This window comes from Melospiza melodia, chromosome 7 (genome assembly GCF_035770615.1).
Source record: "Melospiza melodia melodia isolate bMelMel2 chromosome 7, bMelMel2.pri, whole genome shotgun sequence".
Classification (NCBI taxonomy): domain Eukaryota; kingdom Metazoa; phylum Chordata; class Aves; order Passeriformes; family Passerellidae; genus Melospiza; species Melospiza melodia.
This window is the reverse complement of record NC_086200.1, coordinates 27,429,943-27,441,843: the sequence shown is the minus strand read 5'-3', so window position 1 is coordinate 27,441,843 and position 11,901 is coordinate 27,429,943. Positions and strand designations below refer to the sequence as shown.

General features: G+C 59.8%; 1 protein-coding gene across 4 annotated transcripts; it reads left to right on the top strand.

Annotated features, from left to right (window-relative positions):
• Positions 1–3,366: 3,366 nt before the first annotated feature.
• LOC134420648 (cilia- and flagella-associated protein 251-like) lies at positions 3,367–11,104 on the top strand. 4 transcript variants are annotated; one of them, XM_063160863.1, is made up of 7 exons: positions 3,367–3,445; positions 5,774–5,860; positions 7,592–7,757; positions 9,121–9,273; positions 9,360–9,422; positions 9,558–9,697; positions 9,804–11,104. In XM_063160863.1, the coding sequence occupies exons 3-7, from the start codon at positions 7,658–7,660 to the stop codon at positions 10,446–10,448; spliced, it is 1,101 nt and encodes a 366-aa protein (XP_063016933.1). In that variant the 5' UTR covers positions 3,367–3,445; positions 5,774–5,860; positions 7,592–7,657; the 3' UTR covers positions 10,449–11,104. The 4 variants fall into 4 exon arrangements, with proteins under 4 accessions (XP_063016933.1, XP_063016936.1, XP_063016935.1 ...); XM_063160866.1 differs by having other exon boundaries at positions 7,568–7,757; XM_063160865.1 differs by lacking the exon at positions 3,367–3,445 and adding an exon at positions 3,465–3,684 and having other exon boundaries at positions 5,810–5,860.
• Positions 11,105–11,901: the final 797 nt, after the last annotated feature.

Below are 11,901 nucleotides of genomic sequence, written 5' to 3'. Positions count from 1 at the left end.
AACCACATCTGAGGGGAGGGTGGAGGGCTGGGAGACACCAAGCTCCTCCAACAAGCCCAGGCAGCACCTGGTGAGCTCCATGTGCAGCACCTGGTGAGCTCCACGTGCATCTCCAGCAGGATTTTGGTGCCAGCAGTGGGAACCTGCCCTGGGCACCCTCAGACCTGTGGCCCCCAAGGGACAATGCCAGCGTGGGGGTGACACAGCTGGAGCTGGGCATTGCCTGCAGAGCTGTGCTGTGCCCAGGGCACTTGGCTTGGCAGACAACATCCGAATTCCCATCTCTAAAATCAGGCCAAGAGCCCAACCCTGCCCAGGCTGGAGGGTAAAGGCTCCAAAGGCTGGGAGGTGTTTTGGAGTCTCAAGCCTTGGGACATGGTCAGGCAGGTTCTGATGGAGCCAGGGATGAAATCCAAGGGGAAAATATCTGCAGCCAGCCTGGTGAGCAGTGGGAAAGCCACCTGAGCAGGCAGCTGGAGCATCTGCCACCCCTCATACCTGTGCCAGCAGGAGACAGAGTCAGGCAGGGCCTAGGGGCTCTGGGGAGAGAGGGAATTGTGAGAACTGAGAGAAGATCCATCCCCAGAACCAACCTGTGCCAAAAATACTCGGTGACTAATTTTATGCCTTTCTGATTGCCTTTTAACTGTGAGTTATTAAAAACGGGGAGAAAAAGGGAGATGATGTCCTGGTGGGAGGAGAAGCGAGCGTTGCCATGGCAGTGAGGGGATGCTGCAGCACAGCCCGGACCACAATTCATGGGGACAGAGGCCATGGGAAGCCAGGGAAGAGGGGCTGTGCCATCCAGCCCCATCCAAAGTCACTCTTTGGCCTCTCCACTGCCCTCCCTGCTCCCCACCTGGCTCTCTGCTCCTGCTCTCCCGGCCGGATCGGGTTTCCCTCTCCCTGAGCTCACCCCGTCCCAGCGACGCTTTTATCAGGCTCAGGGCATGGAAGAAGCCGGGATTTGGTGGGGGGGGGGTTCAAGAGATTAGGAAAGAATTTGCCTGCGGGAATCTCTTTCCTCCATCTGCCCGGGATAAACTGCGCGCTGGAGGTGGAGGCTTTGCAGCTCCACGGGGAACAGCTCCCAGCTACACGTGTGGAGGCAGAAACGCTGCGGGAAGGGGGTGTTGAAAGGTCCTGGGAAGGGTGAGGAGAGCTCCGGATCCTCTGCCTCCATGTAAGGATGAAGTGGGAGGGTGTTTTGCCGGTGCCGGTTCAGCCCCTGGCATCTTTCCTGGAAGGAGCAGCTCAGCCACGGGAGGCAGGAGCAGCGAACAAACCTGGGGGCAGCATGGAAACGTGATTAACTGGGAGGAAAAGGGATTTTATTTGTCCTGGTGATGATTTTCTTCTTTCATCACCTCCCTATAAAGCAAATGCCATGCCGGTGAACAGCTCTGGCCCTGCTGGAACGGGAATACAAACGGGAAAACTCTGCTGAGGGTGTGCCCAGTGCTCTGGCTGCTCTGGGGGCTTCCACATTGTTCTCCCTCCGTGTGCTCATCCTGTCCCTGCCAGAAAGGCCAAATCCCTGCCCTGGGGAGCACAGGTTGCTCCTGAGCCCCCTAAAGCAGGGCCTGGATCCAGCCTCACCCGGAAAAGGCAGTGTCTGGTTCATTCCTCCTTTAGATCATGCTAAAGAAAAATGTCAGTGCTGCAGGTGGGAAATGTTACAGTTTCGGGGTTTTGGGGGTTTTGGGGTCTGAAGCCTCTGCATAACAGCAATGTCCTCAAAGTGGGGTGTGCCAGACTGATAGCAGGCACTGCTGCTCCACATCCCTGGCACAGGAGCTCCTGCCTGAGGCTGTTCCTGCTGTGCTGAGCTGGGGGCTTGGGATAACCCCACAGGCAGGGCCAGAGCTCCAGGGGCTTTTGCTGCTCCCCAGATGGGATTCTTCATCTCCTCCCTCTATCCTGGGATGGGACATCCCCACTCCCACCTGCCCAGGAGGTGCCTGTGGCTGTGACAGGGCTCCTGGGGACAGGAACAGGGACATCAGAGGGCTGGGAGGGCAATGGACCCCTGCAAACACTGCAAAATGGGATTTGCACTGGGGTTGTCTGAGCACTGCTGCCCCCAGGGGGATTTCTCAACCTCTCTCCTCACCTGTGCCTGGCTCCACCTCTGCACACCCAGCACCTCCATCCATCCATCATCCATCCATCCATCCATCCATCCATCCATCCATCCATCCATCCATCCATCCATCATCCATCATCCATCCATCATCCATCCATCCATCCATCCATCCATCCATCCATCCATCATCCATCCATCCATCCATCCATCCATCCATCCATCCATCCATCCATCATCCATCCATCCATCCATCCATCCATCCATTATCCATCCATCCATCCATCCATCCATCCATCATCCATCCATCATCCATCCATCCATCCATCCATCCATCATCCATCCATCCATCCATCCATCCATCCATCCATCCATCATCCATCCATCCATCCATCATCCATCCATCCATCCATCCATCATCCATCCATCCATCCATCCATCCATCCATCCATCCATCCATCCATCATCCATCCATCATCCATCCATCATCCATCCATCCATCATCCATCCATCCATCCATCCATCCATCCATCCATCCATCCATCCATCCATCCATCATCCATCCATCATCCATCATCCATCCATCCATCCATCCATCCATCCATCCATCCATCCATCATCCCTCTATCCATCCATCCATCCATCCATCCATCCATCCATCCATCCATCCATCCATCCATAAATCCATCCATCATCCAGCCATCATCCATCCATCATCCATCCATCCATCCATCCATCCATCCATCCATCCATCCATCCATCCATCCATCCATCCATTATCCATCCATCCATCATCCATCCATCCATTATCCATCCATCCATCATCCATCCATCCATCCATCCATCATCCATCCATCCATCCATCCATCCATCATCCATCCATCCATCATCCATCATCCATCCATCCATCATCCATCCATCCATCCATCATCCATCCATCCATCCATCCATCATCCATCCATCATCCATCATCCATCCATCATCCATCCATCCATCCATCCATCCATCCATCATCCATCCATCCATCCATCCATCCATCCATCCATCCATCCATCCATCCATCCATCCCTCCATCCCACACCTGTCTCACACACCCGTGCCCAGGCTCCTGTCCCCTCCCTGTGTCCCCAGAAGTGTCACAGAGGTTCAAACCCCTCTCAGGTGCCCCGGCAGCCTCAGCCCGTGCCCGGGGCAGCCGCAGCGCTCGGTGCCGGGGCTGCGCTGCCTTTTGTGGCTCTCAGCCCCGGTGATTGGGCGCTATTTTGCTCCGCTCCCCCCGGCAGCTGTTGCTGTTCTTTACCCGGGAGAGCCGGGGCCGCCCGGGGGCTGCAGCCGAGGAGGAGGAGGCGGTGCCGACCCCAGGTACGAATTTCTGGGGATTTTAAACCCTGACATGAGGCAGCCCCCAGGCAGCTCTGGCCACAGCCGGCTCTGGGTGGGATTGAACCCCACGGGGCTCATCCCCGGCCGGGGCTGACCGGCACACGGGGCAGGCCAGGGGATATTTTTGGAAGTTTCTCTGACGTAAGTCAGCGGTGCAGGCGACCTCGGGAGCCCGTGCGGGAGAAATCCCAGCGGCGGCAGAGCGGAGCTGATTATTTGTTAAGTGCCTGCGATTTTCAGCATTTACGGGCGGATCTGGCGTGAGGGGTGAGGGATGGGCGGGGGAGAGGGAGGGAGGGAGGGATGAAGGATGGATGGATGGATGGATGGATGGATGGATGGATGGATGGATGGATGGATGGATGGATGGATGGATGGATGGATGGATGGGAGCACTCCTGGGCAGGGAGCAAGGACTTGGGGACTGCGGGTGACCAGCCCTGCCATGGGCAAACTGTTCCTGGCGCTGTAGCCACCCCTGGCATTGATGGCCTCACATGGCACTGTGGCCACCCTTGGAATTAATGGCCTCACATGGCACTGACAGCCACCCCTGGCATTCATGGCCACCCCTGGCATTGGTGGCCTCATGTGGCACTGTGGTCACCCCTGGCACTGTGGCCATCCCTGCCCTGCCTGGCCTGGCAGTGGCTGTCCCTGGATCACCAGCCCAGGGTGGCTGTTCCTGCAGGTGACACGGCCCATCCTGCCTGGGGACAAGGACCCTGATGGGCTGTGAGCCCCAGAGTGCATCCACCCCCTGCCAGGGCACAGAGGGGACAGAGCTGGACATGGATCTGTTCAGCTCTGGGGCCGAGTTAATGCCCTTGGGGCACATGGCAGGGAAGGACACCTGCCTGCCCTGGGTCCGGAGCTGTTTGGGCTCTTCCATCAGGGTGAAACACAAGGGGTGGAGGCATGGAAAGAGCCTGGCACTCTGTGACAGGGCACTGGGCTCTGCTGAGGAGTGAGGTGTGCTGTGGGCACAGTGCTTGACCCCTCTCAGTTTGGTGATGGTCCCTGTGTGGCGTTGGAGAAAGACTTGGGATGTCCTAAGGCCACCTAAGGGCTGCCCAGGTGGGCAGGGAGAACTCAGAGGTGGCAGGGAAGGACAGGAGAGGTTCCTTGGCCACTGGTGAGGTGTGTGAGACTCTGCAGGGCACAGCTCAGCCTGGCAGAGATGGTTCTGCAGGGTGGTGTCACTTCAGGGCGACCTCAGGCACTGAGGGACACCTGTGTGACACCATAGGGATCATGGCCAGGCAGAAGGAACAGAGGCTCAGGCCCTCCTCCACCTTCCTGGTGCTCATCTGTGCCCCAAACTAGGGTGAATGATTGAGAAGCTCAAAAACAGGGCAAGCACATGGGGGGGGGGGAAACACTTTGGGAAAAGTTCTCCACCCTTGTGCTTCCCCTGGGTCTGGAACCCCTCAGGTACCACCAGAGTCCTGGGGCACCTCTGTCCCTTCCCAGCAGAGAAAGGACCAGACCTACACCACTTAAACAAGCCAAAGATTCATTTTATTTCCTCATGAAAGCAAAGACCTTGCAGATCGTGGCCAAAAGGTTTCCTCCTATTTATCTGTTCTGCCTCCAGCACTGAGTCTAGGTTTCATCCTGGGTACTGGTCTCTTTTTTTCAGTGTTCCACAGGGAGGGAAATCAACTACATCTGCCTCAAAGGGGGCAGAAATTCTTCTTCTTTCTGCAGAGGATGTGGCACCTGAGGCACTGGACTCAGAGATGCCAAGAGAGCTGGGACCAGTGGTGCTGGGACCTGGTGGTGCCTTCCCACCCCTGCAGCCCTCCCAGGGCAGAGGAACCCCCAGGACCCCCTCCCCAGCCCTTCCTGGTGCCAGAGCCCTGGGGACCCTCAGGAAAAGCCCTGAGAGCCCTCCCTGAGCTCCTTGAGTTCCTTTTGGAGCTCTGGTTGCTCCATGGCAGCTGGGCCTTGTCCTGCTGCCAGGCTGTGCCCTGCAGTGTCCAGCTTTGTGGTTTTGGGGTGTCTGAGCACACCCTGGGCTGTTGGTCCCCCCCTGTTGGCGGGGAGGTCACTGTCCCTTTGGCTGCCACTCCCCTGGGATTTCCAGGCTGGTGACCTTTTGGGGCTCAGAGTCCCAGAGCTCCCCTTGCACCCCTCAATTCCTGGGTTGTTTTTTTTTTTTTGCCTGGCTTGGGACCCCTCTGTCCATCCATGGGTGACACCAATGAGGGAATCACGGCCAGATGTCCCCTCTGTGCAGGCTGGGGGTGTCCCTGAGGGGCCCACACGTCCCCCCCCAGCCCCTGGTGATTCCCATGTCCCCAGGTTTGTCCCTGAGGGGCTGAGCTGTGTCTGTGACAGATGGCAGCGCCCCGGTGAGCAGCGACAGCCACGGGACAGCGCAGAGCCCATGTGAGTGCCCAGGGCACGGAGGGGCCGGGGCTGGGTGGGGGTGTCTGGGATGGATGGGATGGATCCCCGTGCCAGGGAGGGCAGGGGGGCCTGGGGGATCCCTGTGACTGGGGAGAGGGTGCCTGGAGAGATCCCTGTGCCAGGGCAGGGCAGGGGGTGCCAGGGATGGATCCCTGTGGCAGGGCAGGGGTTGCCTGGGGGGATCCCTGTGCTAGGTCAGGGGGTGCCAGGGATGGATCCCTGTGGCAGGGCAGCAGGGGCCTGGGGGGATCCCTGAGCCTGGGAAGGGCAGAGGGTGCCTGGGGGGATCCCTGTGCCAGGGATGGATCCCTCTGCCAGGGCAGGGGTTGCCTGGGGGGATCCCTGTGCCAGGGCAGAGTGGGGGGACCTGGAGGGATCCCTGTGCCTGGGGAGGGAGGGTCTGGGCAGATCCCTATTCAGAGCAGGGGGTGCTTGGGATGGATCCCTGTGCCAGAGCAGGGAGTGGCAGGGATGGATCCCTGTGCCAGGGGAGGGCAGGGGGTGCCAGGGATGGATTCCTGTTCAGAGCAGGGGGTGTCTGGGCAGATCCCTGTCCCAGGGGAGGGGGTGCCTGAGGGGATGGATCCCTGTGCCAGGGGACGGGGTGCCCGGGACGGATCCCTGTGCCAGGGCAGGGCAGGGGGTACTGGGAATGGATCCCTGTGCCAGGGATGGATCCCTGTGCCGGGTCAGGGTCAGGGGCCGGGCTGGGGCTGTCCCGCGGTGCCATTCCGCCCGGCAGGGTTGCAGCACGTCCCCGCAGGTCCCCCAGCTGTCGCTGTCACTGATCTGTGCCGGTGGGCAGCTCTCCCTGGTGGCACCGACCAACGCCCAGCCCAGAGCCTGCCCAGCACCGAGCCCGGGGCACAGCGCGGCTCCCTCGCTCCCGCACACCGAGCCTGCCCCGGGGGCTGCCCCGGGGGGATCCCAAGCACACCCATGCCTTAGTCGGGACTGACTCGTGGCTAAATCCAGCTTAAATAACATAAAATCCACCCCAGCTTTAAGGCTGTTGAGGTGAACACGAGCCCCAGGTGCTGCAGGAGCTGGGTTGGTGCCTCTCGCTGGGGTGGCACGGGGACCCCCAGAGCAGCGTGCCCCTGTCCCTGTCCCCGTCCCTGCCCCTGCCCCTGTCCCCCTGTCCCCATCCCTGCCCTTGTCCCTGTCCCACCCCTGTCCATGTCCCTGTCCCTGTCCTATTCCTGCCCCTATCCCTGTCGCGTGCCCCTGCCCCTATCCCACCCCTGTCCCTATGCCCCTGTCACCCTTTCCCCCTGCCCCTGTCCCTTTCCCTGTCCCCGTCCCTATCCCTGTCCCATCCCTGTCCTGTCCCATCCCTGTCCCTGTCCCTGTCCCTGTCCCTTTCCCTTTCCTTGTCCCTTTCCCTTCCCTGTCCCTATCCCTGTCCCTATCCCTATCCCATCTCCATCCCTATCCCTATCCCATCTCTATCCCTGTCCCTATCCCTGTCCCTGTCCCTGTCCCTATCCCTGTCCCATCCCTGTCCTGTCCCATCCCTGTCCCTGTCCCTTTCCCTTTCCTTGTCCCTTTCCTTTCCCTTCCCTGTCCCTATCCCTATCCCATCTCTATCCCTGTCCCTATCCCTGTCCCTGTCCCTATCCCTGTCCCTATCCCTATCCCATCTCTATCCCTGTCCCTGTCCCTTTCCCTGTCCCTGTCCCCCAGCCATGCTCCGTGCCCTCCCCGCAGGGAATAGAGCAGCAGAGCGACTCCGAGCAGCACCGGGGCCATCCCTTGGCAGAGGCAGAGCCGGACATGCCCGAGCCAGCCCCGCTCGGCGGGGACAGGAGAGCGGCGGAGAAGAAGCAGCGGGTGGAGAAGGTGGGAGCCAAGGGCAGCGCTGCCGGGCCACCAGGTGGGTGTGTGGGTGTCTCGGTTTGGAAAGACAGGAGTCTGCTAAGGAAGGCAGGAGCCTCCCCTGAAATGGAGAATGCAAACCCTCCCCATCCCTCTGAATTGCTGTAAATTTTAAATTAAGGGGCTCTCAGGCAAAAATATGGGAGCAGGAAATAACAGTTCTTTAATAGGGAAGAAAAGAAAAGGATAAAATAAACAATGCAGTAAACTAGAACAACACTGACAGAGTCAGAACACAAACTGACACCCTGTGGGTCAGCCTGTTGGCAGCAGTCCCATTGGAATTGTGGCTGCAGCCTTCCTGCAGAGTCAGGGCTGGTTCTGCTGGAGCAAGGGGGTCCTGTAGAGAAGGATGTGTTCTTCCTCTGAAGATGCAGTGGCAGAGGCAGCTGCTGTTCCTCTGGGGAATCCAGTGCAGAAGCCGTGCTGGTGTTCCAGAATCTCCAGATTATATCCAGGCAGGAATGCTTGGCTCCTCCCTCTGGGCTCACATCTCCCAATGGGATGCTGTAGTTCTTATCAGCCATGCAGTGACATTCAATGGCTGTTATCAGCAGATGTCCCCTCCTGAGGGAGGAGTAAATGTGGTCACTCAGAGAGAAATAAGGCAAACTGCCCATTTGACAAAGATAATCTGCCATACAGATGGCAATTGAAAACATCTTGCATTGCAATCTTCAACAGTGGGAAAGGCCTTTCCTGCCCCAGAATGGCCACAGAGGCACAGTCCTGTGTCCCTGGACAGCCCTGGAGGCGCTGTCTGACCATGGAAAGGGGAAATCAGTGACTCAGGGATGGAGATGGGGCTCCTCCGCCTCCTGCCAGATCCTCCTCCTCCTCCTCCTCTCCATCCTGCCCAGATTTGCTGCTGGAGGAGGAGCACAGGCAGAGCTTTTCCCAGCTTGATTGCCAGGACACTCTAATGCCACCATGGCCCAAACCCCTCGGTCTCAGCCCCCCAGACACTCTTGTCCCCACTCCTGCAGTGCAAACACGTGGGAGGAGCAGCTCCTGTCCCTATCCCTGTCCCTGTGCCCTGCTCCTGTTCTTATCCCTGTCCCTGTCCCCTGTCTCTGCCCTTGTCCCTGCCCCTGCCCCCATCCCTGTCGCCGTCCCTCGTCCCTGTCCCTGCCCCCATGTCCCTGTCCCTGTCCCCTGCTCCTGTTCTTTGTCCCTGTCCCTGCCCCTGTCTCTCTGTTCCCATCCCTGTCCCTGCCCCTGTCCTTGTCCCTGCCCCTATCCCTGTCCCTATCCCTGCCCTGAGCAGGCTGTGCATGAGGACATTAAGAGCTCTTCCCACCCCCCAGCTCAGAGCCCTTTTCCTCCTCCCAGTTCCCCCAGTAACATTTTCCGTGTCCCAGTCCCCAGGAGCCTCCCCGTGCCCAGCAAGGCGGAGCCGCCCAGCCTGGACCCCGCGGAGGAGCCGCTGCTCTGGGAAGGGCTCACCCTCAACAAGTGCATCCTGGTGGCCTCTGTGGTGGCCCTGCTGAGCGTCACCTTCCAGGTGCTGCAAGGTGAGCGGGGAGCCGGGAGGAGCGGGAAGGGGTGGCCAGGCCGTGCTGTCACCTCCTGTCCCCTGCTGTCCCCTCCTGTCTTGCAGCTCCATGCTCCAAGGAGGGACTCGCCCGTGGCCACCAGGAGCCTCCACCTCCTCCCGTTCCCGGTGGGTCCGACCTTCCATCCCTCCCCGATGCCCCGGGTCTGGCCCGGGACAGGGACAGGGCCCTGCGAGCCCCGGGCTGGGATGTCCCACCCAAGCAGCCCCAGCTGACCGTGGCCTGTCCCTGTCCCCTCCCAGAGGTTGTGAGCCCCAAGGTGGAGGTGCCAGAGGCGGTGACTGCCCAGCCTGCGCCGCCACCCGAGAGCAGCGCGGTGGAGGAGGATGATGATGATGATGATGGTGACGAAGATGATGACAGCGAAGCTGACAGCAACCTGGTATGAGTCAGGGTGGCACCTCCCTGCTTGTCCCCAGGGGGAGGGATGGAGAGGGGTCTCTGTCCCTGGGCTGCATCAGCAGTTCTGGTCCCCTCTGTCCCCACAGGGAGAACCCTGGATCTTCAAAAAATGGTTTGGCCGTGCAACACCAGAGGATGAGGATAAGGACGGGGACAAGGATGAAGACAAGGATGAGGATGAGGACAAGGATGAGGATGAGGACAAGGATGAAGAACCTGCAGATGTCCCCGAGGTGCCAATGGCTGTGATGGAGGGGAAGAAGAGCCAGGAGAAGCAGGAGAAAAAGGTGGAGGAGGAAGAGGAAGAAAAGGAGGAGAAGGAGGAAGAAAAAGAAGAGAGTGAGGAGGAGGAAGATGAGGAGGAAGAGGAGAAGGAGGACAAGAAGAAGGAGGAGAAGAAGGAAAAAGCCCGGGAAGGCCGAGCTGTCCATGCGGAGCGGAGCAGCCGGAGGGAGCCACGGGCCAAGGACAGGGACAGACCCGGCCGGGCCCCCCGGGCCCCCAGGGAACCCGAGCAGCAGCCGCAGAGGAAACGGGACCGGGAGAGGAGGGAGAGGAAGGAGAAGCGGCGGGAGCGGGATGAGCCCAGGAGGGAGGGGTGGAGGGGCCGGCCCGGCAGGGCTGAGGGCGGCCGGGAGAGCCCCAGGCGGGACTGGAAGCAGCAGAAGGGCAGGAGGCCCTGGGAGCCGGGCAGGGACGGCAGGGCCAGGGAGGGCAAAAGGCGCGACTGAGGCCGGGCTGGGCACGGGGCTGGATGGAGCTGGGTCCAGGGGGATCCAATCCCACCCTGCCTGCCCTGCAGAGACACCCCGGGCACGGGCGGCACCAGGACCCCGAGCAGCAGCAGAGCAGCCCAGGAGCCTGGCATGAGCTCCCCGGGGGCTTTGGGAACCCCTGGATCAAAGGTGACCTGAAAGGACTCATGGAAGGAGCTTCTTTGGGCCTCCTGCCTTCTCCATCCCCACCCAAACCCCTCTGCAGTTCCCCTCCACTCGTGGTTCTGGGGATCCCCATGAACAGAGTCGTGTCCAGACTGTGCAGCTCTTGGGTTAATGGTTTTATTGAGAGCAAATCAAGAGAGAAGAACATTCTGGGTTACAGAACCAGGCTGCAGCCGTCCTCAAAGGGACATCAGGGACAGACCCAGACCTCAGCCAGCCCAGTGCCATCACTGGGGTGGCCCAGGAGGTGCTGGTGACAGAGCAGGACTGGAAGCCCTTCACCCAGGGGATCCCTGCAGGCCTTGCCTTCTCCGAGTCGCTTTAGGAAGGAAACACAAGAGCAATATCACACCGCCAGAGATGTTTGCAGCCCCACCCATGGCAGGTTTCAGTATTTGCTAAATCAACAGTGGTTAAAATAAACTATTTTCATTTTTAATAAGGTATTCAAGTGGAAGTTTTTAAAAAATAAGGTAAAAAAAAAAGAGGAAAATGAGAAAAGCCCTTGTCCCTGGTTACATGTTTTGTCCCTGGTTTTGTGTTTTGTCCCTGGTTATGTGTGTGTGTGTTTTCAGGGTTCATCCTGCAGGTCTGTGAGGTGGGACTGGTGGGTACCAACCTCCAGCCCTGCAAACCCCGAGGAGGTGCAGCCAGGACAAGCCCAGGAGCTGCTCCCAAGGGTTTGGCTGGGCTGGAAGATGATCTGGGGCGGGCAGCCCGTGCTGACGCCGGCGGGGTCACGGAGCAGGTGCTCTGGCACCATGAATGGTGTGAGCAGCCCGGCAGCTGTAACGGGATCTCTCCGTCCCTCCTCCCCTCGGCCCGGCGGCGGGGTCAGCGCGGGGTGAGCAGATGTGACCTGGCCGGGAGCCCCAGGACACGGCCAGGCTCGCACAGAGCCGCGTCCCCAGGGCAGGGCTGGGCTCTGCCAGGGGATTTGGGCTCTTGGTCTGCTGTCACAGGCAGAGCTGTGCATCCAAGGGGGGTCCCGTGGGATGGGGAATGGCCGGAGGATGCTGCAAGGCTTGGAGGCACCAGCAGCTGCCCTTCCCTGCTCTACAGAGCAGAGAGTGAGGGATAAACAAGAATGGTCCTGCCTGGATCTGCCAAGCTTTGTCCTCCCCCATGTACCCAGCAGAGTCACCTCGGGCACCCCCAGGGGCAGGAGGGGACATCCGCAGTGGGACACAGCCCCAGGGACAGGCGTGGATGAACCCAGAACCAGAGCGACGCTAACGAGCCA

What these genes read in the sequence shown, in the direction of transcription:
- LOC134420648 (XM_063160863.1), top strand. Translation starts at nt 7,658, where the DNA reads ATGCCCGAGCCAGCCCCGCTCGGCGGGGACAGGAGAGCGGCGGAGAAG. An exon ending in CAGCGCTGCCGGGCCACCAG is followed by an intron (nt 7,758 to 9,120) that starts GTGGGTGTGTGG and finishes TCCGTGTCCCAG; the next exon opens with TCCCCAGGAGCCTCCCCGTG. An exon ending in TCCACCTCCTCCCGTTCCCG is followed by an intron (nt 9,423 to 9,557) that starts GTGGGTCCGACC and finishes GTCCCCTCCCAG; the next exon opens with AGGTTGTGAGCCCCAAGGTG.